This window comes from Ursus maritimus, unplaced genomic scaffold (assembly GCF_017311325.1).
Source record: "Ursus maritimus isolate PB19 unplaced genomic scaffold, ASM1731132v1 scaffold_21, whole genome shotgun sequence".
Classification (NCBI taxonomy): Eukaryota; Metazoa; Chordata; class Mammalia; order Carnivora; family Ursidae; genus Ursus; species Ursus maritimus.
This window is the reverse complement of record NW_024424564.1, coordinates 368,390-393,415: the sequence shown is the minus strand read 5'-3', so window position 1 is coordinate 393,415 and position 25,026 is coordinate 368,390. Positions and strand designations below refer to the sequence as shown.

The following is a 25,026-nucleotide window of genomic DNA, read 5'->3' as shown; positions in this document are numbered from 1 at the left end:
AGCAACACTCCAATACACTTTTCTTTTCTTTTTTTTTTTTTTCCTTTTTTACTTACATTAAATACATCGGTAAATCAGCAGTCGCATTCTGTTACCACGATTGTTATGTTGGGAGAGGAAGAAAAGGGGGAAAAGGCAAATGCTTTCTTAGAAGAAAAAAAAAAAGGACACCCCTCCCTAAAAAAAAAACAAAAAACAAAAACTGACCAGAAGAAAAAAAAAAAATGAAGAGCTGGGAAATAAAAACTAAGATCCTCAAGCCCAAGAGAGCTCAAAGGAAAGCAGAGGAGCTGGTAGGAAATAGAAGGCAGGCAGCAGACGGGCCCAGAAGCTAAGGCCAATCCTGTTCCTAAGGGGGCTGGGGAGGGGAGAAGCCTGGAGAAATGGTTTCCCAGCCCCAAGGCAATGAAACACTTCACTCCTGTTCCACGGGGAAAGATGCACAGAGGCGGGGGGAGGGGGGGAAGCAAAAACTTCATTTCTAAGGAATTTAAGAGAGATATCCTAGTTCTTCCACTTGTAAGGATGCACTGGGTGCTTTGGGAGGCTGGTGGGTGCTGGGAAAGGAAGGGGAAAATGTATGTGTATTTCAGGGCCACGGGAACTAAGGCTGCCCCTGGAAAAGGAAGGGAAATGAGTCCTAAGTGGAAGAACCTAAGCTGGGTCCTTCAGAGTCTCAGCTCCAAGGATTTTTCAGCTGCTCTGGGACAGAAGGCAGTCTGCAAACCAAAGGGTAGAAAGGTCCCAATCCTAGGTCACTGTGACCTTTCCTATCTTACTTCCCCCAATTTCCCCAAAACTCTAGGCTGGAACAAGAAGGAGTTTAGAGTTCTCTCTTGCCTTGATGGCTTCCCAAGACATCCTAAAATACCTGATGAGGGATATGAAGAGTGGCTAGAGATTTAGAAAGGACCAACATCCTCTGGTGATGTGAGACAGTTGTGATGGACCTTCAGTGCCAGTTGTTCCCTATCCACAGGAACAGGTGTTACGATATGAGGGGGCCACAGCAGGCCTCTGTGGTATTAGCCCCTAGTGGTACGTGGATTAAAGCACTCGCTGGGGGTGGGTATGAGGATAAGAATGGAGGGACTAAACTGAAGACACTAACAAAGGAGAAAAGATACAGGGCCTGATGGGAGGTGGAGGACAGAACAGACTGTACAGTGGGAATAAAGATCATACCTATTTACAGGGAAAGTAGAAAAGACATGGTAATGGGTGGATCTCTGAACATGAACCTTAGGAAAAGACAGAAAACTCTTCCCTCTTGCCGACCGACCCCTCTTCACTCCCATACCATGGCCCAGGCTATCCTGAGACCACTCTCCAGTTGCTCAGTTAATTCCCCAGGAAAGGCAAACCTATACTCGAGAGCTAGGTTGGCGAGAATATAGGTTAAGAATCAGAGTTGGAGGAAGCTAGCAGTGGAGACTGGGCTTGAGTAGCTGCCACTGGTCCTGTTCTCTTCAGCCCCTCCTAAAACCTCATATATATACTACCTTGGGTTCCATTTAATTAAAAAGGTGAGAGGGCAGGTAAATCAATCAAAACCCCCATAAAACAAGTATCCCAACTGAACTACCACCAATTAAAGTGCAAACTGCAGGGGAATATAGTGGCTGGGGCTGGGGCCATCTAAAGGCCAGAGGAAAAAAAATGTATATGTATAAATCAGAGGATGGGTATCAGAAACTGGTCCCTCCTCTAATTAGATCACAGCAGAGCCAAAGATGCAGGCAACCAGTGAAGATTCTTTGGAGGACTCTGGGGTCCAGAGTCTCCCCCACTATGGGGGAGGAGCTACCTAAGAGGCTGGGTGAGGGGGCAGTTAGGCCTTGGAACAGTTCCGGAGCCACAGGTGACGCTGCATCTCCACCTCTGCCCAGTTAGCTAACAACACAACTCCTACCCGGTACCCGAGAGCTTGCCTTCCCTTTCTCACCTCTACCTAGAAACGCCCTCCACAAGGCCAACTCATGGAGACTGCAGTGTTTTCAAATATGAGAAACTCCAACCAAAAAAAAAAAAAAAGGAAGAAAGAGAGGAAGAAAGAAAGAAGAAAGAAAGAAAGAAAGAAAGGAAGAAAGAAAGAAGGAAAGGAAAAGAAAGAAAAAAGGAACTGTTTCCTTACTCCCTCCTGCTCTGTCTGAGCCTTACTCTCCCCCAGGGCCCTTAATGTGACTGAACTGGAAACCTCCCTCCTCAGTTCCTGGGTTCACCACCTTCTCCATCCTGGGGAGAGGAGGATAAGGGGATCAAGAACAGGGATTGACCAAAAAGCAGAAGGGGAAGGGGAAGGGGCAGGAGACAAAAAAATTTTCTGAAAAAATGAGGAGGAGGAGGAGGAGGAAAGATAAGTAGGTCACTGTCTTGCACCTATAATACAAAGTGAAGAAAGTTTGTTTTGGAAGGTAAGTCCTGGGGGATCTGACCCCCGAGCCCCAGAGTAGGGGTAGGAGGCCAGTGGCAACAGCTGCCTGGTGTTGGTTGCTGAAGCGTTAAAAAGTGCCATGACGGAGCTGTCAGGAGGCAGCCCTTGGGAGCCAGGGCTCAGTGTGCTGTTACCGTAGGGGCTGTGTGCTGAGGGGTGGGGATGGAGGTTATTTCTTAGCTCTCGTGCTAGTTCCATACTTGTTTGCTGCTAGCCACCCCCTCAGTTGCTACAACACTGGCTCTTGTTCTGCTGGGACTGCTCATGGAGATCCACACCCCGGCTTCGGCATGCTGCACCCCCCAGATTCTGGGGTTCACTCTTTGGCAACTTCTTAGCTAGAGATAAAAAGAGAAGGGAAAAAAGTATGGTAGATTTTACTCATCCCTCCAAAGGACTATGGGTCGGGGAGAGATGGGGAAGGGGGAAATGTGAGAGATAAAAAGAATGTTTTGAAGAGGGGAAGGTTCGCTTATAAACTACATTGAAGATGAGGGGGCTAAACCTGCAGCCAAAGAATTGAGGTCATAATGGAAAATTTAGATATTTCCATACCTTAAGTTTTCACAAGAGGAGACACTCCCCTCTGCCTTTATGACTTTGGTTAGTGATCTTGTCTAGAGGCAAGGGGAAAAGACAGGAAGACCCCAGGCTGCTCTGACCTTACCTATTGCCAGGAAGAGATCGTTCACGTTCATAGCTGTCTTGGCTGAAGTCTCCATAAACAATAAGCTGTTGTCATCTGCATACGCCTGGGCCTCCTGCAAGGGGGTGGGTGTACCAGTACTCAGAATGTAGGGTAGGAACAAGTATTGCCTTTCCACTCCCATGTAGCACCAGAGCTAGGCAATATCCTTGGTTTCCTCCCTTTAATTGCCCCTCTGAGCCAGCTGGCCCTGGTGACAACTCACCTCAAGGATAACTCATGGATAGCTTAATCCAACAAGCAGGTGTCAGGAATCTTATTTATGAGGGAGAAGTTAAGTTGGTTGGGGGCTTTTAGGTTGTGACACTTGAATAGTCCCTTACCTCAAATTCAACTACTCCCTCTTTCCTGTTTTCACATTGGTACCCCCTTAACGGGTACTTCTCTACCCCTCTGCTGGGGAATTTTCTTGTGTCTCCTCTGAAATCTCCTAGCTGTCATTAGGGTCACAGTGTTGTTGTATTTAACTTGGTGTGGAACTGGGGAATGAGATGATAAATGTCCTAAGATGAGGTTTTCAGAGAGGGCAGGTTTGTGAAAAAAAGGTCCCAAGCGCAGAGGGTGTGTGTTAGAGAGGGATTCGCTGGGCCATCTTACTTCATACTCCACCATGCGCTTATTGGCAAGGTCAGCTTTGTTCCCCGCCAAGGCAATAACGATGCTAGGACTGGCCTGTCGCTGTAGTTCCTTTACCCATGTCTTCGCTCGGGCGAAGGTTTCCTAGGAAAACATGAGGAAGAGAAGGGTTGACCGGAATGACTGCCAATCCAGGCCCATCATTTTCAAAACCCAGTTTCAAAACTCACCTCTCCTAGGCAGCTTTCCCTCACTGAAACCACTTGTGTCTGATAATTCATTACTTCAGTCTTACCAGCACTTGGAAGTATAATTTATATTCTTATTTTGCTATTTCAAGAACCAGTTTTCTCTTCCCCACCTAATTCCTACAAATAAAAGCAAGAGAATTTTCTTAGCCCACTTACCTGATTAGTAATGTCATAAACCACAATGGCAGCTTGGGCACCTCTGTAGTACATGGGGGCCAAGCTATGGTATCGTTCCTGCCCAGCTGTGTCCCAGATCTCAAACTTGACTGTTGTGTCATCTAGACAAACAGACTGGGTGAGGAAGGCAGCTATGGATGAAAGAATGGAGGGGAAGAAGATGTTAAGTGGGAGGATCAATGGGAAAATCCTAGCCCCCTTCACAGTATCTCCATTCTTCGTCTAAGACCATTCACCACCCAGGTCATTGAACTAAATTCCCCTCCTTATGTATAGGTCCTAGAACCAGGATTAAGACTGCCCTCGGCTAAGTCCTTCCTGCCAGAAGTATCTCTACCTAAGGAATGGGGCACATAAACTACGAAGGTTAGAGAGAAGAACTGACACTTATACCAGTCATCTCTCTTCTAACCAAAATAGAAGAATAAGAGATGATGACAGAAAATAGGCTTCAGGTAAAGGTCACATCAATAATTAATTAGGAGACTTTAAAGCCTGATGGCAGATCCCACCATTATCAGTATTATTTGGTTGTTACTTTTTTAAAACAATCTTCTGCTGGTCGAAGAACACATTTCCAAGGTGACTAGTAAAAGTGGGGAAGGAGTAACATGGGAGTTCTCATAAAAGATCTTTTACTGAACTAGGGCCCTATTTTGGGAGTAGCAGAAGGTAGAAGGTAGCAAAGGTGGGAAAGGTAGAAGGTAGCAAAGGTGGGAAAGGCAGATGCCTTTTATCTTTTGTATTTAGTTTCAGCCTCTCTTTTACTAGGTATGTGCATCAGAATCATCTAAGGAGCTTTCCCCATGTCTATACCTCCACCAACCTTACCCTATGTCCAATACTAATCAGTAGATCTAGGACAGGGCCCAAGCATGACAGGATAAACATTTTTATGTTTACCCTCAAGTGATTCTGATATACATTTTTGATTATGAATCACTGCTCCAAACCAACCCTGCTCAAGATGACACTCAACTGAACTTCAAATGGATTAAGAAAAAAGTGGGCTGAAGACAAACTGAGATTTAAAAAATCAGTGATTTTCTTGGTGGGCAATGGTCAACCTTTCTAATTTTCTTCTAGGAAGAAAGGGGACAAACATATACCTACTTTTTGGCATTTGGCAGTTTTTTTCTGTTTTCTAAAGGATTTCCATTCCAAGGAGCTAAAGAGGCCAGCTCCACGGTCAGGTCCCTAGATCTCCCTTCAAAAGCCTAACTAAACATTGACCCTCTTCTTTCCCTGAGGTACTCACCTCCAATGGTGCTCTCTTGGTACTCATGGAACTGCCCTTTGACAAAACGTAATACCAGGCTAGACTTCCCCACTGCAGATTCACCCAGCAGGACCAATTTGAACTGGCATATTTTGCTGGCCTGGGGCTGCCCATTGGGCCTGGCTGTGCTTCTGCTAGTCATGACTAGATTATCAGAACGGGAAAGGGTAGAGGGAGGGGGATGCCACAAAGCGGCAAAGGGGGGAGGGGGGAAGGGGAGGGGACTTCAGGCTTCAACAGTCCTGCAAGAAAAAAAAGTGGGTAAAATTAAACACAGGGACATTGCAGCTGCAATCAGTTTTAGAGAAAAGATAAATCTCTTCATTTCTTTGCTCCTATGAGGACTTAACAATTAACATCATCCTCCATTAAAAGGTTATCCCACTGAGAGGGTCCCAGGCAGCTGACACTCAGTGCTAAGAATGGGGAACAATAAAATAAGAATTGTATCTGGGGGCACCTGGGTGGCTCATCTGGTTAAGCATCTGCCTTCAGCTCAGGTCATAATCCCAGAATGCCGGGATCGAGCCCTATGGCAGGCTCCCTGCTCAGCGGGAAGCCTATTTCTCTCTCAAATAAATAAATAAAATCTTAAAAAAAAAAAAAAGAATTTCATCTGAAGTGGAGTTTGCCCTACTACATAATCCTCAACTGCCAAGAGAGCTGAAACGGAGAGACTGAAAACTGTGTGAAATAAGTTTAATTCCCCACCAGGTCTTCAATTTTTTTTTTCAGATTTATTTATTTATTTATTTGAGAGAGAAAGAATGTGAGTGGGAGAGGGGCTCCCCACTGAGCCTGGAGCAGGACATAGGGCTCAATCCCACGACCCATAAGATCATGACCTGAGCCAAAACTAAGAGCCAGGTGCTCATGCCAGGTCTTCAAAAAACAGCAAACCAATCAACTTTTGAGACTTTTTCCCCCCCCTTTTAGAGGGGGAGAGGGGCAAAGGGAGAGAGAGAGAGAATCTTAAGCAGGCTCCAGGCCCAGCTCCATCTCCCAACCCTGAGATAATTACCTAAGCTGAAATCAAGAGTCAGTTGCTTAACTGACTGAGCCACCCAGGCACCTCCAAACCGATCAACTTTTAGTTGGCCTGAAGAACACCCAAATGCACCCACATGTGCCCTAGATCCCCAGTATCTTGGTATCCCCGACCCCCATCTTTTTTCTAGCTTTCAAAATGAAAGATATACTCTGGGGGTGTGGGAGGAGTCACCCCTCCCTAAGAGCAGAGGGGTAGCTTCTGGTTCCGTATCCTTCATACATAACCAGTAGTCTTCTTGACATTTCTGAAACCCTAACCAGGGTCCATTTGCCAGAAATCTGTCATTTCTCATTTCTGGTCAAAGATGAGTAGAAACATAGACCACAGACAACCAACAGACCACATTCAGCATCAACTCTTTCACTTTGCTCCTGCCACCTCTCCAAGTCTGAGAATCTATCAAATCGAAGAATCGGTAGGTCTGACGTACTCTCAACTTGCAACTGTCTTCCTGGTGCCTAACTAGATAACCCTCCACACTAAATGAACACAACAGCTGTAGCCCTCCATATTAGAGACAAAGAAAGAGGGTGTATTTTCTAAACACATGCAGGAGTCTCCAGAGGATGATGTAGGGGTAAGTTTTTTCTTTCTTTTAAAAAAAGATTTTATTTTAGAGAAAGCATGAGTGGGGAGGGGACAGGCAGAAGGAAAGGTGGAGAGAGAACCCTAAGCAGACTGCACTGAGTGCAGAGGTGGACATGGGCCTGGATCCCAGGACCCTGAAATCATGACCTGAGCCGAAATCAAGACTCAGATGCTTAACCAACTGAGCCACCCAGGTGCCTCATAGGGGTAAATTTTCAAGCAATAAACATTTGATGAAAATAAACTGAACTACCTTCTTTACCTTTCAAGAGGCTTGTAAAGCTGGTGGTGGAGGAAGAGACAGAGAGGTTGAGGACTTTGAGAGTCTAACCATCCAAACCTGAATATATTTCATCATTCTGACTCTGAGAGGAAAGGAACTGCGAGATTCAAAGGAGTTAGCATGATCAGAGCATGCAAAACCTCTGTCCAAAATGAAAGCATTGTTTGGATTGTACTTTGTTCAAATTAATCTTTTCTTTCTCCAAGGTTGATTCTAGTAACAATCTGCAATTCTAGTAAAGCTAGAAAAGACAGTAAAGACAGAAAAACAGAAAAATCATACAGGAGGCAGTGTAGAGGAACGAAGACTGTGAAGTCTGATAAACTGGGATTATTTTACAGCTCTGCTTACTAGCTATGAAGTTTTGGGCAAGTTACTAAATCTATTTGTGCATTTATTTCATCTGTAAAATGGGTAATAGCCTTATGAGCACTTACTTCATAAAGCTATTGTGATAATTAAATGATAATAGAAATAATTTACATATAAGTATCTGATAAGTGCTCAATGAATATTAAGATACTAATCATTATTAATGACATCAAGAAAATTTCAGAGCCTTGCCTTCCACCTTTATAAAATGGAAAAAATACCTACCTCACAGAATAGCAATGAAGATTAAGGAAAAGATGTGTTTAGCATAGTGTTAAAAAGTAAGTATTGTTACTTAGTGGCCCTGATTCACAGAAAAGATCAACTTAATATATTAATGTATATCTCAATATTAATTTTAACCAATATATTCCTAAAAAGCAGGCTTGATAAGAAGTAGAGAAAAAACCAGAAAAACCAAAAGTGTAAAAAGGAAGCTAACAGGGGAATGAGAAATGAGAACTCAGAAAAGTCCCAAACTAGACTAGATTAAGACAGAGGAATGTAAGAAATTACTCTGATTCTACTGGATATTTTATATTCCTCAGGCCGGTGAGTCCTAAGATTCCAGATATACACAGGCTATTTTGTGATGAAATTTTCAGTGATTTATGATGAAATGATAAAAAATAGAGACGATATAGCAAGTTTTTCATAAAGCTAAATTTATTCAAGAAAAAAAAATTTTTAAAGTAGGCTCCACACTCAGCATGGAGCCCAACATGGGGCTTGAACCCACGACCCTGAGATCAACACCTGAGCTGAGACCAAGAGTTGGACGCTTAACTGACTGAGCCACCTAGGTGCCCCTAAATTTATCTAATTTAAAAGAATATTCTTTATAACAAAATTTCTAACTTCCTAATTTTTTAAGATTTTATTTACTTATTTGTCAGAGAGATACTGAGAGACAGAGAGCATGAGCAGGGGGAGCGGCAGGCAGAGGGAGAAACAGGCTCCCCACTGAGCAAGGAACCCGATGTGGGACTCGATCCCAGGACCCTGGGATCATGATATGAGCTGAAGGCAGACCTTAACAGACTGAGCCACCCAGGCATCCCTAACTTCTTACTTTCTTAGCATTAATTTCCTCTCAAAGGTAAACACGTATATTATATGGAAAAACCTCTGAGACCTATTTTTAAAAAGTAGAGGGGCAGCTGGTTGGCTTAGTTGGTTAAGTGCCTGACTCTTGATTTCGGCTGGGTTCGTGATTTTGGGTGGTGGGATCGAGCCCTCTGTTGTGCTCCCAACTCAGTGTGGAGCTTACTTGAGATTCTCTCCCTCTCCCTCTCCAATAAATCTTAAAAAAGAAAAAAAGTTGTAGAACAAAACACATTCTTAGATTCAATTTCTGTAAAACAAAATTCTGCATAGAAAACAGTATGGAACATCTGTTAACAGTGGTTACCTCTGAAAACAAAACAAAACAAAACAAAAAAAACAGTGGTTACCTCTGAGAAGAGTGGGATTGAGGAGGGTGGCAGGTGAAGGACTCAGTTTTTTTTCATACTACACAATTTTTTTTTTTAAGATTTTATTTATTTATTTGACAGAGACAGCCAGCGAGAGAGGGAACACAAGCAGGGGGAGTGGGAGAGGAAGAAGCAGACTCCCAGCGGAAGAGCCTGATGTGGGGCTCGATCCCAGAACGCCGGGATCACGCCCTGAGCCAAAGGCAGACGCTTAACAACTGCGCCACCCAGGCGCCCATACACAATTTTTTTTTAAACAGGAAATATAAATTTTTATTCTTTTAGGAAATATATTTAAAAGCTTTCTAAATAATTTTTAATGCTTTAAAAAATAATGGTGTTGACAGGTAGTAGTAAGCTTTCTAAATACCCATATATGGGAAAGCAAAACCCCTCAAATTTAAATTAGCTGGTCCAGGGGCACCTGGGTAGCTCAGCTGGTTAAGTGTTTGTCTTCGGCTCAGGTTGTGGTCCCTGGGTCCTGAGATTGAGCCCTGTGTTAGGCTCCCTGCTCTGCAAGGGAGTCTGCTTCTCCCTCTGCCTCTGCCCCTCCCCCTGCTCATGTTCTCTCTCTCACAAATAAATAAATAAAAAATCTTTTGTTTTTTTAAGATTTTATTTATTTATCTGAGAGAGCGAGTGAGAGCAAGCACAAGCAGGGTGAAGCTCATAGGGAGAAGTAGACTCCCTGCTGAGCGGGGCGCCTGATGTGGGACTCGATCCCCAGACTCCGGGATCATGACCTGAGTGGAAGGCAGATGCTTAACCAACTGAGCCACCCAGGCACCCAAAATAAATTAAAAATCTTAAAAAAAAAAAAAAATTAGGGGCGGTTGGGTGGCCCAGTTGGTTAAGTGTTTGCCTTCCGGAGTCCAGGGATCGAGTCCCACATCCCACTCCCTGCTCCGCGGGGAGTCTGCTACTCCCTCTCCCTACTGCTCTTCCTCTCCCTTCGTCTCTCTCAAATAAATGAATAAAATCTTTATTTATTTTTATTTTTTTAAAGATTTATTTTTGCAAGAGGGAGAGAGTACGTGAGCATGAGTGAGGAGGGACAGAGGAAGAAGCAGACTCTCCACCCAGTGGGGAGCCCAACACAGGCTGGATCCCAGGACCCTGAGATCATGACCTGAGCTGAAATCAAGGGTGGGAGGCTTAACCAACTGAGCCACCCAGGCACCTCTTAATTAGGTTCTTAACCACTAGTCACAGTTCTTTAGCTCTTTTCATTCTTAAACTGTGGGACCAGATCCCAGGACCCTGAGATCACGACCTGAACCGAAGGCAGACACTCAACGGACTGAAACCCAACCATCCTAAATAAAATCTTTAAAAAATAAATAAATAAGTTGGTCCATAAAATCCTAAATTCTGGTAACCAGTACTGCAAGAATCAGTTAATTAGTTTTTTTTTTTTTTTAGATTTATTTATTTGAGAGTCCACACCTGTGCAAGCAGGGGGAGGGGAGACTCTCAAGCAGACTCCCCACTGAGCATGGAGCCCAACACAAGCCAGATCCCACGACCCCAAGATCATGACCTGAGCTGAAATCAAGAGTCAGAGGCTTAACCAACTGAGCCACCCGGGCGTCCCTTAATTAGGTTCTTAACTACTAGTCACAGTTCTTTAGCTCTTTTCATTCTCAAACTGTGAGCTGTAAACCAACAGTGACCTCACTGAAATCCCTTGGTGGATCATGATCAGCATATTTGGGAAAAAAGAAATAGAATAAAAAAATAACAACTGTATTACAAATATTAAGAATCGTTTTGTGAAATGTTTCAGTTTATGTACACACACTGAATTATGATATGAAATGTTTTGTTATGAGTCATGATTTAAAAAAAGGTTAAAAAACACTGCTTTGGAGAGGCCTGACAATGACACATGCGTTAATAAGGATGGGAGAAAGTCTAGTTTCTCGGCAGCCTATAGGCTATGGTTACTATTACAGCACTTCTAGAGGAAATTAAGCTGAGGGCTCAGTGTAGCTCTTCAGGGGTCAGAGGATTCTCCAACCCTGCTACTAAAGTTATGATGCAATTATGAAAATGGGAAGCTAAACTAGACAGGGGCAGTCCCATGTGGCGTTGGTAAGGGCTTTGGAATCAAGCAAGGTTGAGTTTTATTCTCTGCTTTGCCAGTTGTAACCCACTGTGATCTTAGGCTACTTACTCCCTTTGCCTTTCTAAGCCCTAGCTTCCTTATCTATAAGGACCTTTGGGGAGGGAGGGGAGTAGGAAAAGGTAGTAAAGAACAGAATTTGAATTCAATTCCAAAGTTCTGGGTACATTTAAGAAATTTCTTTCTCTTAGAGTTTCTCAGAACCTGTGAGGAATTATTGTTTAAAACATATTTATGTGGCACTTCATATACATTGTTTCATAACAAAAGATAGGTCATCATAACACTACACTTTAGAAAACAGATGACACCATAGGGGAAAAAAAAAACTAATGATAAGCTGATCAAGTTTCCTTTAGGTGAAATATACATGCTATACTGTTAAGACACAACAGGAAAAGTTACCAGATTCTTTGACCTATTTGCCACATTTTCTTTTTTCTCTTTTTTTAACGTAAGCTCCATATTCAAGGTGGGGCTTGAGCTCACAACCCCGAGATCAAGACTCACATGCTCTACCCACTGAACCAGCCAGGCACCCCAATTATTTGCTCACATTTTCATCTGTTTCAAAGCATGTGATCCAAGGGGCAGAACACTAAGCCTCAATGTTACCACTTTACAATAAGAAAACATGGGAGTTAGAATAGACTGAATTCTCATAGGCAGACGTATGACTCTAGGCCTGGGAAAACAGTAGGGAGTAGGGGAAAGGTGGAGATAGGAAAAAGTCATAGACACATTCATGTTGCAAAACCCCTGTCACCCCTCACCCCCAGACAGTAAATTAAGCCAGAGCCCTAGACACACACAATCAGCAAACTTTCCTGCTACTAAGCAGCCTTGGATTGTCACAGATTGGGAACTACTGGATTAGAAAAAACTACCTCTTACCCCAATGTGTCATCTCAATAATATGTCTTACCTTCCCTGTTGACAGTAATTGATGGGCTGCCCATAGCTGTGCCTTGATCTTTAATCCCAACATGTATATACGGGTATCATGTTAGCTAGCGCGAGGCTCTCAAAAGATCAGGAGTATAAGTGAAAGATACAGAAGATTCAAATGATTTGGGGCACCTGGGTGGCTCAGTTGTTAAGCATCTGCCTTCGGCTTAGGTCATGATCCCAGGGTCCTGGGATTGAGCCCTACATCGGGTCCCCCCTCCCCACCTGCTGCTCCCCCCACTTGTGCTCGCTCTCTGTCAAATAAATAAATAAAATCTTAAAAAAAAAAAGATTCAAATAATTTCTAGTGGTGATTTTTTTTTTTGCTAAGAGTTGACAACAGGCAAATGATCCATTCAAAGGCAAAAAATAAACCACAGCCACCCAGCCAAGTGGTGTGATGATTACCTTCAAACCTGAGGCAAAAAAAAAAAAAAAAAAAAAGGGGGTGGGGGGAACAAGGAATTTATTCTTCCTTTCAACCCTTTCAGTTTGGAAGAGAAAAAAAGATCAGATCTGACTTCCCTTAGAAGTGCAGCTCCACAAAATGGTTAACAAATACCATTAACTAGGGAAGACTGAGGGTTGACACAGCACCAGCCCACTGGGGAGGGGCAAGGTGGAGGATGAAAGGGCAAGTTCTTCAGTGTGGGCAGCACCCCAGCAGCTCAGGAAAGTATGAATAGGAAAGGTTTCTTAGCTTGTTGGTCCCAGCTAGAGCAAGACTATTCTGCAGGCCCCCTTCCACTTGGTTATCTTTGAGTCTCTATGCCAACCACATTATGAAGCCTTTAGAAGTCTATTACCTATTAACACAGACTAACTTCCAGATATATAGCCACTGGGGTCTAGCCCACACCCAAATGTCAGCCTTATAAGGTCAGTTTCCCAGATAAGAGGTGGTCTAGAGGTCTAGTCCAGTCTCGGTATTTTACAGTTAAGTAAACTGAGGCAAATATTGATCAACTTGCCATGTATTACCATATAGACAGCTATTACAAAGAATATATTTTTTAAAGATTTTATTTATTTATGTGACAGAGAGACAGCCAGCGAGAGAGGGAACACAGCAGGGGAGTGAGAGAGGAAGAAGCAGGCTCCCAGCGGAGGAGCCCGATGTAGGACTCGATCCCGGAACGCTGGGATCACGCCCTGAGCCGAAGGCAGACGCTTTAACGACTGCGCTACCCAGGCGCCCCTATTACAAATAATATTAATCAACTTGCCAGGTGTTATCATACAGACAGCTAAATCTCCTTTTAGCAAGTACTCCTAGTCAAGTACTCTTGCTAATAACACACCATTATACCTCTTAAGGAAGCAGGAGATGCTAACTCTGAATTGAACTCTGGAGAGGACACCAGGACAGGAACAAGAGTTTGGATTGGTTACTTTCTGCCTCTATTCAGCTTAGATAAGTAGTTCCTTTGGGACTAAAAACAAGGTAGCTAGACCCAGGCCTTCCCTGAGAACTGGAATCTAGTTCCATATTCTTCTAATGGAAGAACTCGCTCGTTACTATGCCTCTCTAGGAGGTCTTGACCAACCCTGCCAGGATGGTTGAAATGGAAATAACTTAAAGGAAGATGATAGGGAAAGAGTGNNNNCTTTTACAGGGGTTGTGGACCTTGGGACTAATCTAAGAGATTTACTGATTAAGGAAGATAGGGCAAAAGCCAGTAAATACCTTCAACTCTCAATTTTGTTAAGACCCAAAATTACTAAAAACTTAAACTGAGAGTTCTACTACTTGGCTCAGCTCTTTCTTTGTGTTGATCCAAGATTAACTAATGAGTCACGGTCTTAACTGAGAGAGTCCTTCCACTTCTCCCCACTCTCTCCCTTATATTTCCCCAAGAGGTAGAAAGTATGCTTATCTCTTATCAGCATGGTAGCACAAGCTCTTTATTATTGACCTAGAAAAGATAGGAATGCCCTTCCTCACTTTGCCTAGTGAACTCCTAATTTATCTTTCAAGGCCAAGCTCAAATGCCACCTTCTTTGTAAAACTGCATAATTACCCTCTCACCCCAGCAGAATTCATCACTGCTTCCTCTGGGGTCCTACAGTATTAAGATATTTCTATCACAGCACTTATTACATTATATGAGTTAACTGTGTCTGTTCTGAACTATGAACTTCTCAAGAAGTGTGACTATTTTTTTTTTTTTATGTCATTTTGACTCTCCAGAGCACAGCATAATGCCTGGTCCCTAGTAGGTGTTCATTAAATGCTCCCTCAATTAATTAATGCTAAAGCAGTCCTGCTTCTCTCCTTCATCTATTCCTTCCCTTCTGTGTCATCTGGATAGCTTCTTACTCAGTTCCATTTGGGAATGTTTTTAATAGCCCTCAGAAAACCAATTCTCTCCCTGGCCTCTTTGTGATCTCCCTTGGATGGAGGGCCCCCTCGGGACCCAGCCCACAAAGTACTGTTGCAACTCACATGGGCTAACTGCTTTTCCTGTCATCCGTTACTATGCTGAGATGGCCTAATCATACCCGGTATGTAGTCCTCCCACCCTAAGACTGAAGCAACTGTGGCTTAAAACAAAGTTCCCTGAGTTTTCGGTTAATTTTAATTGTTAATTGTTCAAAAACTTTGGGTCATTATCTCTATTAATTCCTGAACTTGAGAAACACAAGTTAAAAAAACCCAAACCATCAGAGCTAGAGGACATTCTGAATAGGCACCCACTGCCCCTAGACCACAGCCACAATCTGGCCCAGAAATCTGCATACACTTTGCTCACCTGGTTGTCTCCTTACTCAGCTCAGTTACTGTTCAATGACTAAATCTTTCCTACAACACTCTTGGGAAGTGGGAGCGTACTGTGTGGGGTTTTAAGGTATCCTTCCTCCTAGAGGGCTGTTGCATTTCCTTATTTTAAGTTCATTGTCTAACACTTTGGTTACTTTCCAATCTGAGATGCTTTAGGATCAGGGAGCAGCCTATACACTTGCTTCTCCTACTCTATGCCTCCTCAGAAGTCAAATTCGTACCAATGCATACAAACAAGCAAACTATAGAAAAGCGATCCTTGCTCCTGGGCAAACTAAGAGTTACAAGGTATGACTTGTAGTCAAGTATGACTTGTAGAATAATGGGAAAGCCCTCTTCTCCAAATACAGCTTTTAACTCTAGATCTGTGTTAGATTGTTTCTGGAAGGTAGACTTTGATTGAGAGGAAGGCTGAGGGGCACCTGGGTGGCTCAATGGGTTAAGTGTCTGACTTGATCTCAGCTCAGGTCTTGATCTCAGGGTCGTGAGTTCAACCCTGCTGGGCGTGGAGCCTACTTTAAAAAGCAAAAAAAAAAAAAAAAGAAGGTGGAAAAGCAAAAAAAAAAAAAAGAAGAAGGTGGAAAAGCAAAAAAAAAAAAAAAAAAAAAAAAAAAAAAGAGTATAGAAGACAGGGACGGGTATACCAGCAGGACGTAGAAAATGGTAAAGCCTATAGAGACAATTAACACACACACTCAAAATTTTCTCTAGGACTGCCTTTGCAGAAGGAAAATAAAAACTCCTTGGGGTACATAATCAAAGTTTCTGCAGGCACTGTACAAAGGCTGGGCACACTAGAGTGTCCAGTAACGACAAATTCAATTAATAAGGTCATAGAATGAAATATTCCAACTGTACTGAGGTTTAGAGGAAAACCATTTCAAATCCAGGGAAACTAGAGGGTTTTCTCACATCACTACAGAAAGACAGATACAGAGGCCCTTTAGGAGAACCATCATCATCTTTTAGATTAATGAAAGGACAATCATATAATCTGAACATGCAGAGACCATGAACCAGAAGACAGAGGTCTCAAATTCCTAATTTTAGCAGAGATCCAATAATTCTCCCAAACAAATGATTCACCTAATGTTCCTTTCCTGCCCATTAAAGAGAAAAAAAGTATTGGCCATCTATCTGGGCATTTCCTAGGATGCCCAGTGCACAACTGGAGGCGGGGGGCACTCTGTGTGTGTTTTAAGGTGAGGGATAACCTAGAGTATACTCCTCTGCTTGTCTGATTTTGATAGAAGACAAAATGAGCTGTGAAAGGAGCACAATAAATAACAGAGTATCATTCCAGAAGAGAAAACCGGAAAGCATGACAGACCAGAGTTTGGTGAGAACATGAAAACAGAATTGCCTTTGGTGGCGCATCCCCCAAAGCAAAGTGAGATTAGTCTGGTCTGCTCTCTCTAGTCTCTGACCTTTCTGGATGAAACGAGAGAGGAATATGTGGGAAGGTTTACACTTTTTACACTTCTGTACAGCCTGAATATTTAAAAATATGTACATGTTACTTTTGTAATTAAGAAGAAATGTAGTTATAAAACACGTTTGTATAAAAAGAGGAAGTATAATAAGGGAAAATCCAATAAGCTCCAATCTATGGGGGACTAAAGAGGTCCGCAGACCATTAAAAATATATGGGGGAGAGGGGACTCCTATGCTTGAGTAATCCACCTTTTTCCCTACTCACCCCCTTCCTCAAATGCCTCACTGTTGAGGCATTTGACCCAACTTTCTAATAGCATAGAAACCTGGGCTCCTGAAGAAGTAGACAAAGAACAGGGGTGATGCCAACCTTCTGGAATGGAATTTCTCACTCTTCCTCAAATCCCTTCCTCAGTGATATCACCTCATTTCCAGGCTTGGTTCCACCTAACCATTACCTGCCTGGGAAATACCCAAGTCTAAGTCCCACAAAAGTTTCACCAACTATGGTCAGAAGATCTCATGGTGCCTGGGGATCTCTAAGACCCTTTCAAGTGTGGATAATAAAATCACTGATCCCCTGCTTCTAGGTCAGAGATACAGTATCCACCACAGACCAGATTATTAAGGGAGAAGAAACAAACATCAAATCCAACTTCTTAGCTCCTTCACAGGACTGCACCCTAACCCAGCTGAGGCTGGTAACAAGAAACAGAGACTGCACCCTAAACCAGTTAAGGCCAAAGGAGAGTATAGGGGCTGAGTTTGGAACAGCCAACAGCCACAGAAAAAAATATTTTTTTAAACTTATGTCTTCATTAGTTACGCCGGGAGTACCCAAAAACTTCAGGTTATCACATCTCAGTACTAAGAGGAACAAAAGAGTGATCCTCCGGCCCACCCTTGAGCATTCCCAGAAGCTCCCGTGACTGATGCCAGGCCCTGCTGCCACTTCTCCAACTAACTAGTCTTCTATATTAGTAAAGCTTTCCTCTTTTGCCTCCGTTCTCACTAAATGAACCCAAATCCCTCCCGGCTCAACTCAGGAGCACCGTAGTTATTTTTATAATAGTCACTTACCCTGAAGAGAACGCCCCTTACCCAACTAGGAATCCGCCTCAGGCCCTTCCGATTGGACACTTCGAGAGCCCCAGCCCCGGTTACCCTCGCAGCGCGGGCGTCAGGTTTGACCCCTCCTCACCTCCCGGCAAATGGGCTTACCTCACCCGTGGCCCCGTCCCTTTCCCCCAGCTCCTCCCTCTTCAGCGCTGCTCAACGAGGCCTGCCCCTGCCCTCACACAGCCCGGGGCCTCCCGCGCCGGCTCCTGGCCCGCCAACACAACCCTGCCGCCTCCCGGCCCCGGGAACTCCGGGCTCCCAGCCCGCTCGACCCCCTCCTCAGCGCCCCCATTAGGCCTGTCGGGGCCCGGCCCCCTGCTCCCCTCTCCAGTGGGCCACTCTGACCCCTCACTGAGGCCCAGATCCGCCTCTGCTTTCAGGCCGGGCTGCTCTCCTCTCCCGGGCGCCTCCGCCCCTGCCCTTGTGGGTTCCATCAGCCCGGTACCTGGGGCTCCGTCTCCCCCGTCGGGCCCAAGCCTGTGTCGAACAGACAAACAGCTGCGGCTCAACCAAACCCTCCTGCCCCTCCTCCTCCTCCTCAGCCTGGGGCGGGGGCCCCAGCCAATAGCACGATTACCCGCCTACCATCAAGGGTGGGCGAAGTGTGCACTAATCCGCCAATCCTCTGGAGAAAGGCGGGCCTCTTCCGGCGCTGTCACCAACGAGTACGAGCGAGGGACTGGACAGGCGGGGCCCCAGACCAATGTCGAGAGGGAAACTCTGAAGATGGACGCAGTGAGGAGCCATTAAAGAGAGAGCTTTCTGAGACAGGGGGCGGTGCACTGCTGACAGGCGTACATGTCAACCAATAATAGCGCGACACCCTCATGACCCCGCCTTTTGACTCATAAACATCTAATCAGGTGAGTGATGGAGGCGGGTCAAAGTGAAGCTTTAACCAGTACTGGGAAGATTCGGAACTTGAATGGCAGGCAAGGCGGGGTTGAAAGAAGCCTTAGGAAGGCCGCTGCTGACCTTCGCCCCTCCCCCCGGGTTTGGCGGGGGCCGACCCTGGCGCCCCGCCCTCTATGACAAATTGGCGGCGTAAAGAGAAACGTCTCGCCTAAGGACCCGGAGCCTGGGAATTTAGGTGACACTTACGTCGATGCGGCCTCCTTTTCGTGGGGCCCCAGAAGACAGGAATTTTTGGGGTGGCCGGCGCCGGCGGTCTGAGACGTTTTTTTGGTGGGGTTGAGACGGAGGCAACTCCAAGAAGTGGTAGCTTGGGGAGACTTTAGCCCCCTCCATAATAACTTTTCATACAGACAACTGATACATTCTGAGTTGTATGTACATGTGATTAAAGTATCTTTAGAAAACTGTGATGTGCAACAAAAAAAGAAAAACGACGAGCGTACTGGGAAATTCAGTGTCAAGGCGAATTTCCACGGAGCCCACTTCCATCCACATTGCGGCTCCTAAGTCCCTCCTAAGTCTCTGAAGTTCTGGAACTGCCACCTTGTATGTATATGTTTGTGGTATGCGTGTGTATGTGTGTGTGCAGGGGATGATTCAAGTTAGTGGGGAAAGGGAAGTAGGTTTCCGTTTCCCTAACAGTAAAATGGGGGCAACAACTCATTTTGCCCACTTTCGGCACTATCCCAATTACATAAAAGAGTCCGAACTGGGGTGAAGTGGGTAGCCCTGCACAGACAGATTAGGAAAAGGGGAGCTCTGAAACCCACTATCACATACACACATTCATATTCTCTCTCTCACATCATTCTTTCAGTAAATAAATATGTAAGTAAAGGAGGAAAGAGATGAACTATAAAACTAGGAACTTTTGTTTTTAATGAATTACAAACTAAATTACAAATAATGTTAATAGCAAGAACACTTAAAGACAAGAGGTGGGAGAAGAGAGACAAAAATCATAAAAAGAAAAAAATACTCTTTTTTAAACATTCGCATTACAAAACCCCAAGGTGCGCGTGGCAACAAATCCACCCATTCCCACTTAAAAAACTGTTATAACCTGAATGAAATATAAATATAATTGTTCATCCTTCTTTTAAAGAAAAAAATTTTCCCAATGCCCTCACTCAGTCACAGCCCTAAAGAAGTGTCAGCGTTCTCAACATGATGTCTAAACCCTAACTTCCACTCCTATGGGGTGGCCTTCAGAGGAAGATGGGACCTGGGACATGAAGAACTAAGAATCTTAAAAGGAAGAGAAACATTCAGACAACTTTTCCTTGCCTCATAAGGCTATGGTGAAGCACAATCCCTGTCCTAGAGCTTCCCAGGCAGCTCTTGACCATAGGAGGGACAGATAAGGGAACTAGGGGCCATCATTTCTACTGCAGTCCCATCAGGACTGGGAGTCTTGAGTTTCCTAGACTGTTACGTGAGATGAAACACTAAAACTAGGGTGTAAACTGGTTGGTCTATTTTTTAACCTAATTCTTTAAAACAGGCCCCTCCTTATGTTTTTGTTTTGCTTGGTTTTCAAAAGTTCCAACTTAGGTCGTCTGCTATCAGTTGGCCTTACAAACACAGTGCTGTGGAAGCCTGTCATCCCAAACGCAGGAAATAATAATTTCAAAGATGGTTGAACCTATCAAGCATTGAGTGTGTTGAATCAGTCTTTCAAATACCAGCCCTCCTCAGCAATGACTAAGAGGAGGGGGAGAGGGTGGTGGAGGGACTTAAGTGCATCTAATACTGAAGCTTCCTTTCACTTTCACCTATTTCCCCCTTCTCCCCTTATATCCCCAGAGTTGGCTGGCTAGGAGGGAAGCTGGGTGTTAAGGCAGCCAGACAAGATCAGAGGGCAAAGAGCCCAGGGCCAAGCCAAATCAGGTCCCTGCTGGGGGAGAGGGTGAGACTTGGGGTAGAGGCTGGGGGAAGGACATCAGAGTCGAAGGTGGGGTACTGGCTTGGTCACATCCTGGAAGAAAGGGTGAGCCAGAGCTGCCTTTGCCGAAATCCGCTTGTTGGGGTCGTAGTGCAGCATTTGCTGGAGGGAGAGATGTATGCTGACTTCAGTGATATGACAGTGGACTGAGTGGGCAGCAGGTTTTCCAAGAAATCAGGAAACCAGAATTCCTTTTACCCAAGGCAGAGTTCCCAACTGCCTCCTCCCGAAATTTGAACGGGTGTGCCAACAGGAAGAAAGAGAAGCAGGGGCTAGGGAAATGCCAAGACCCAGGGTCCAGGGTCTCATCCTTCATCCATCCTGGAAAAAACCCGCCCTGGGGGAGTAAATGAGAGGAAATGGGTGCTCATCCCCAACTCTCACCGATAGCAAGCTCCGTCCATCTTCATCCAAGGGAGGAACAACTTTACTAAAATCTTGCCGGGCCCACTTGGGGAAACTTGGCTTATAATCAGGCATAGAAGTAACTCCTGGCCAAACCACTTCATCTGGGGTCCCCAGAGTCCGAAAGATCCGGAAAAGTTGGTCGATTTCAGAATCTCCAGGGAATAGGGCCCGGCGGGTCACCTGAAAATGAGGAAAGAGAAAAGGCCAAGACCCACACTGACGTCAGTGAAAGCTGCTCCCTGTGCAATGGAGGTTCCCACAGGCAGTGGAAGGTCAGCAGGGCCCCATGACTCCCTCCCCAGGGCCTTTCATGGGGTCAGTCACACAGAGCTTGAGACAATGAAGTCCCTTCATCTGTCTCCTCGCCCCCTCCTTCCTTCCCCCAACCATGCCTTTGCAGATCCCCAAGGCTGGGTGGGGCTGGGAGGGGGTGAATGTCTGGGGTGCCACTGACATGTAGCAAAGGGATCCCAAGCCACTCACGGGGTGTGGGGTAGACACTGCGGTCATCCCCCCTCCTTGTGATGCAGCCACTTCTAGATAGGAGCACAGCGGGCAGAGACTGTGTCTTCCATTTCTTCTGTGTTCCCCACAGCACCTAGCATGGTGCTGGGTACACACTAGGTGCTTAACAAATATTTTTTGATGAATTGAGAGAGGAATATGGGCAATTGTAAGGTAATGTACTGGGGGATAAATGCACATTTTATATACAGGCTAATGGTCTCTAAGCCCCCAGTTACAACCCAGATAAAGGACCATAAAACAAATTGCTGATTTGATTTGAAAATGCAGCCCACTCCACTGTTACATTAAAGGGGATGAGAGCTCCCATGAAAGGCTGCGCCTCAGGGATCCTTCATTCTGAAAAGCCAGAAGTTGAGGGAGACATGATTTAAGTCTGCAGTTTAAATAAAAGGTAGGGATAAGGTGAATACAGTTGGTTTCACCATATTCCTGGAACCCTACAGTAAGGTCTACAGGCCAAAGGAAGGAGGCACTGAATGGTAGGTACTCATTCTCCCAAATATATGCAAACTAAAGCTAAAACAGCTGCAGGAATGATTTAGCTCAAGTTGGGGATAGGAGATGTATATTGAGTGCTAAGTCCATTTGAGGCTATACTAACATTGTGGTTGACATCAGGGACGACAGTCCTATCCTTTCCCCCCCCTACCCATCTTGGTGCTACTCTAGAGAAAAAAAAAAAAATCCTATGATAATAGAAGGGCCACAGGTCTAGGCAAAGAAACAGTTCTGTTGTTCTTGAATGTGGGGAGGAGTGAGCTGGGTGGAACCCGGGCTTGCCTCCGTACCATCTCAGCAAAGATGCAGCCCAGGCTCCAGATATCTACAGCTGTGGAGTAGTACTTGCAGCCCAGAAGGATTTCAGGTGCTCGGTACCACAGGGTCACCACCTGGGGACAAGAGGAGGAAGGGGAGGGGTGGTGCATGGGGCATGGTGATTCCCACATCTCAGCTCCTCAGTGTTACTCTGCTAACTCTCAGCCTCTTAACAAGCAGCTTCTCTCCCTCCATCTTTCCCATATTTCTGACTTCCCTCAGTAAAATGACTACATAAACTTCTTAGACCAGAGTTAGCCTCGCCCGTGACTCTGAGGACCATATTTTCTGAACCCACAATTTGCAACCTTCCTGGAAAACCTCAGACAAGTGGTCATAATTTTAATGGTGTGCCATCCAGCTCTCCTGGCTTGGTATCTATCAAAGCCCAGTTAGCCCCACAATATGAACACGGTGCATACTCTAAAACCTCTTGGGGTGCCAAAGATACTTTCCATCTAGTGAGAGAGAAACTGCTGGCCAGATAGGTTTAGTAATTTTGTGAATGTCCTTATTAACACCTCCCAGGAAGTTCAGAGAAGAAAGGCAGAGAGGGTCTCACCTCATGGGTGTAAGTACGAACAGGGACTCCAAAGGCTCTGGCTAGTCCAAAGTCTGCTAGCTTGATGGCCCCCTCTGCGTTGATAAGCAGATTCTGAGGTTTGAGGTCTCGGTGCAGAACCCGATGCGAATGGCAGAAGGCTAGGCCCTGGAGCAGCTGGAACAGATAGCTCTGACAAAGGAGAGAGAGAGGACTTTGTTTCCCTACCACAGTGAGCTATTAGGGTCTACTCTCTGACTGCAAAGCTCTACTACAGCCTTTTACTGTATTAGATTATAATTACACGTTTATAAGCTATATCTCCCATTGGAGTGAGAGGCCTTTCCAGTGAAGACATGGACCAGGTCTTATTCAGTTTGGCATCTCTCTTCCATATCCTGTGCCTAGCACACTGAAGGTGCTCAATAAATGTGCACTGAATAAAAGTTTGTTGGTGGATCGAAAGTAGCTCAGGGAGTAAAGAACCCAGCCGTAAAACAGACAACAGACACTCACTGGCTATTTCTCCCACCAAACAGGTAGAAGGGCTTCTTGGAGGAATCTGCCAAGTGCCCTCAAATCCGAGTTTCATCTGACTTTCCACCTGCGCTACAAAGTTGACTCACTAGAGTTTCAACTTCTTTGATTCTCCTGCCCAGCCCAGGGGTTAATAAGTATAATGAGCAGTGAAAGAGCCACAAAAGAAAGGCGTGTGTGTGTGTGTGTGTGTGTGTGTGTGTGTGTGTGTAGGGGGATGAAGTCTGGGAAGGAAGCCAAGATCACAAATCATCACTCAGTCTGATTTGCCTGCCTTTAGTCCCCCCGAAATTTGCCCATGTTGGGCAGGAGTTGATGAGAAGGATTACCTTGATGAGGGGAAGAGGAATGCCAGTCAAAGCAGAGGCATCCATAAATTTCTTCAGATCCTGATGCAGAAACTCAAAAACCAGGTACAGTTTGTTTTCTGTGTGGATGACATCCAGCAGCCTAAGGAAGGGAGGTCCGGGAATGGAGGTGAGGAAGAATAATACCCTGGCTACACAGACAGAACACATCCTCCTTTACTGTCAGAACACCTCCCAGATACATACTTACTTGACAATGTTAGGGTGGTTAAGCTCCTTAAGCAGAGAGATCTCTCGTATAGCAGTACTGGGTACACCCTCCGTCTCACTTGGAGAGGTTGAGAAAGCAGAGATAGGAATGTGGTTACAAATCCTCCTTTCCCCCCAGCCCGGGTCATTCCTTTCCTCCCAGGGAGACACCACCCCAGCATCCCCTAGGAAAGTGAGAAATGAGAAAAGGTGCTGTAGGAGTTAATTCACGGGTGGACAGGGAATGTTTTTTGGATACATTAAGGTCATTATTTCTTCCTTCCCAGGGGTAGGTAAGTAAAGCCTTCTGGTGGAGGTGAAGAAGAGAGAAGATAACAGAGGGAAAAAATAGGAGTATCAAAACCCAGCCTCCCTAGAGGGGCCAGTGAGGTTCAACTGCCATTCTTTTGAAAGAGGTAGAGAATTCTAAGATGAGGGTGGGGTTGGGCCAGTGAGGAGGGCTCTTCATTCAGAAAGGTGCTCTTCATCGGTTCCCACAAAACCCAACTCCACGGGGAGTCCTGGACCCCCATCTCAGAGGCCTCCTTCCTCTTCCTGAGTCTTTCTGACTGCACATTTGGGGGCATCACTCGGCTTTGGGGGGAAGTTTCCCGTAGATTCTACAGTGCCCTATACTTTCCAGGGAAACCCTTCACAGTCCTCCAACCCACCTCTCCACTTCATAAGTCCCTCCCTGCTACCTTCCGGTCCTTGGACGGCTACCCGCCTGTTGGGGTGGGGGCGGGGGGCACTCAAGGAGCTCCCGAGTTTAGAGGAGTCCAGGGTACAGAGGCCACTCACGTGTCCAGGCGGATTTTTTTAAGCGCCACCACTTCTCCCGTCACCTTGTTTTTGGCTTTGTACACAACTCCGTACGTGCCCTCTCCGATCTTTTCCACTTTTTGGAAGTTCTCCATGAAGCGCTAGCGAGTCGGGTCAGCCCGGCCCTGGAGCGGGGGCCTGGGAACCCTGCAAAAGGCGGGCCCCGGCTCTCAGGGGGTGGAGGAGGGGGAAACAGGGCCCAGCTCTGCGGCCCCAGGTCGAGATGGAACGGAGTGTATCTCTCGCTCTTGTCAATTTGTCCAACTTGAAACAATGTTGCCGCCTCCCCTCCAGTACCCTACCGCCACCGGAGGCCCCGCCCCTCCTTCCCGCGTTTCCCTAGCTCCGCCCCCAACC

The 25,026-nt window shown here is 45.5% G+C and overlaps 2 protein-coding genes across 3 annotated transcripts; both read right to left on the bottom strand.

Moving 5' to 3' along the window:
- Window positions 1-15: 15 nt before the first annotated feature.
- Window positions 16-18,137, bottom strand: RAB5B (RAB5B, member RAS oncogene family). Its single transcript, XM_008712124.2, has 6 exons — window positions 18,046-18,137; window positions 5,403-5,665; window positions 4,124-4,275; window positions 3,738-3,860; window positions 3,102-3,195; window positions 16-2,772 (listed from the first exon to the last, which is right to left on the bottom strand). The coding sequence occupies exons 2-6, from the start codon at window positions 5,563-5,565 to the stop codon at window positions 2,657-2,659; spliced, it is 648 nt and encodes a 215-aa protein (XP_008710346.1). The 5' UTR covers window positions 5,566-5,665; window positions 18,046-18,137; the 3' UTR covers window positions 16-2,656.
- A 2,057-nt stretch (window positions 18,138-20,194) lies between these two features.
- CDK2 (cyclin dependent kinase 2) lies at window positions 20,195-24,996 on the bottom strand. Of its 2 annotated transcripts, XM_008712104.2 has the most exons (8): window positions 24,649-24,996; window positions 23,849-23,926; window positions 23,620-23,740; window positions 22,775-22,945; window positions 22,185-22,286; window positions 21,352-21,495; window positions 20,845-21,048; window positions 20,195-20,562 (listed from the first exon to the last, which is right to left on the bottom strand). In XM_008712104.2, exons 1-8 carry the CDS (start codon window positions 24,762-24,764, stop codon window positions 20,458-20,460), a joined length of 1,041 nt encoding a protein of 346 aa, XP_008710326.1. In that variant the 5' UTR covers window positions 24,765-24,996; the 3' UTR covers window positions 20,195-20,457. The 2 variants fall into 2 exon arrangements, with proteins under 2 accessions (XP_008710326.1, XP_008710332.1); XM_008712110.2 differs by lacking the exon at window positions 21,352-21,495.
- Window positions 24,997-25,026: the final 30 nt, after the last annotated feature.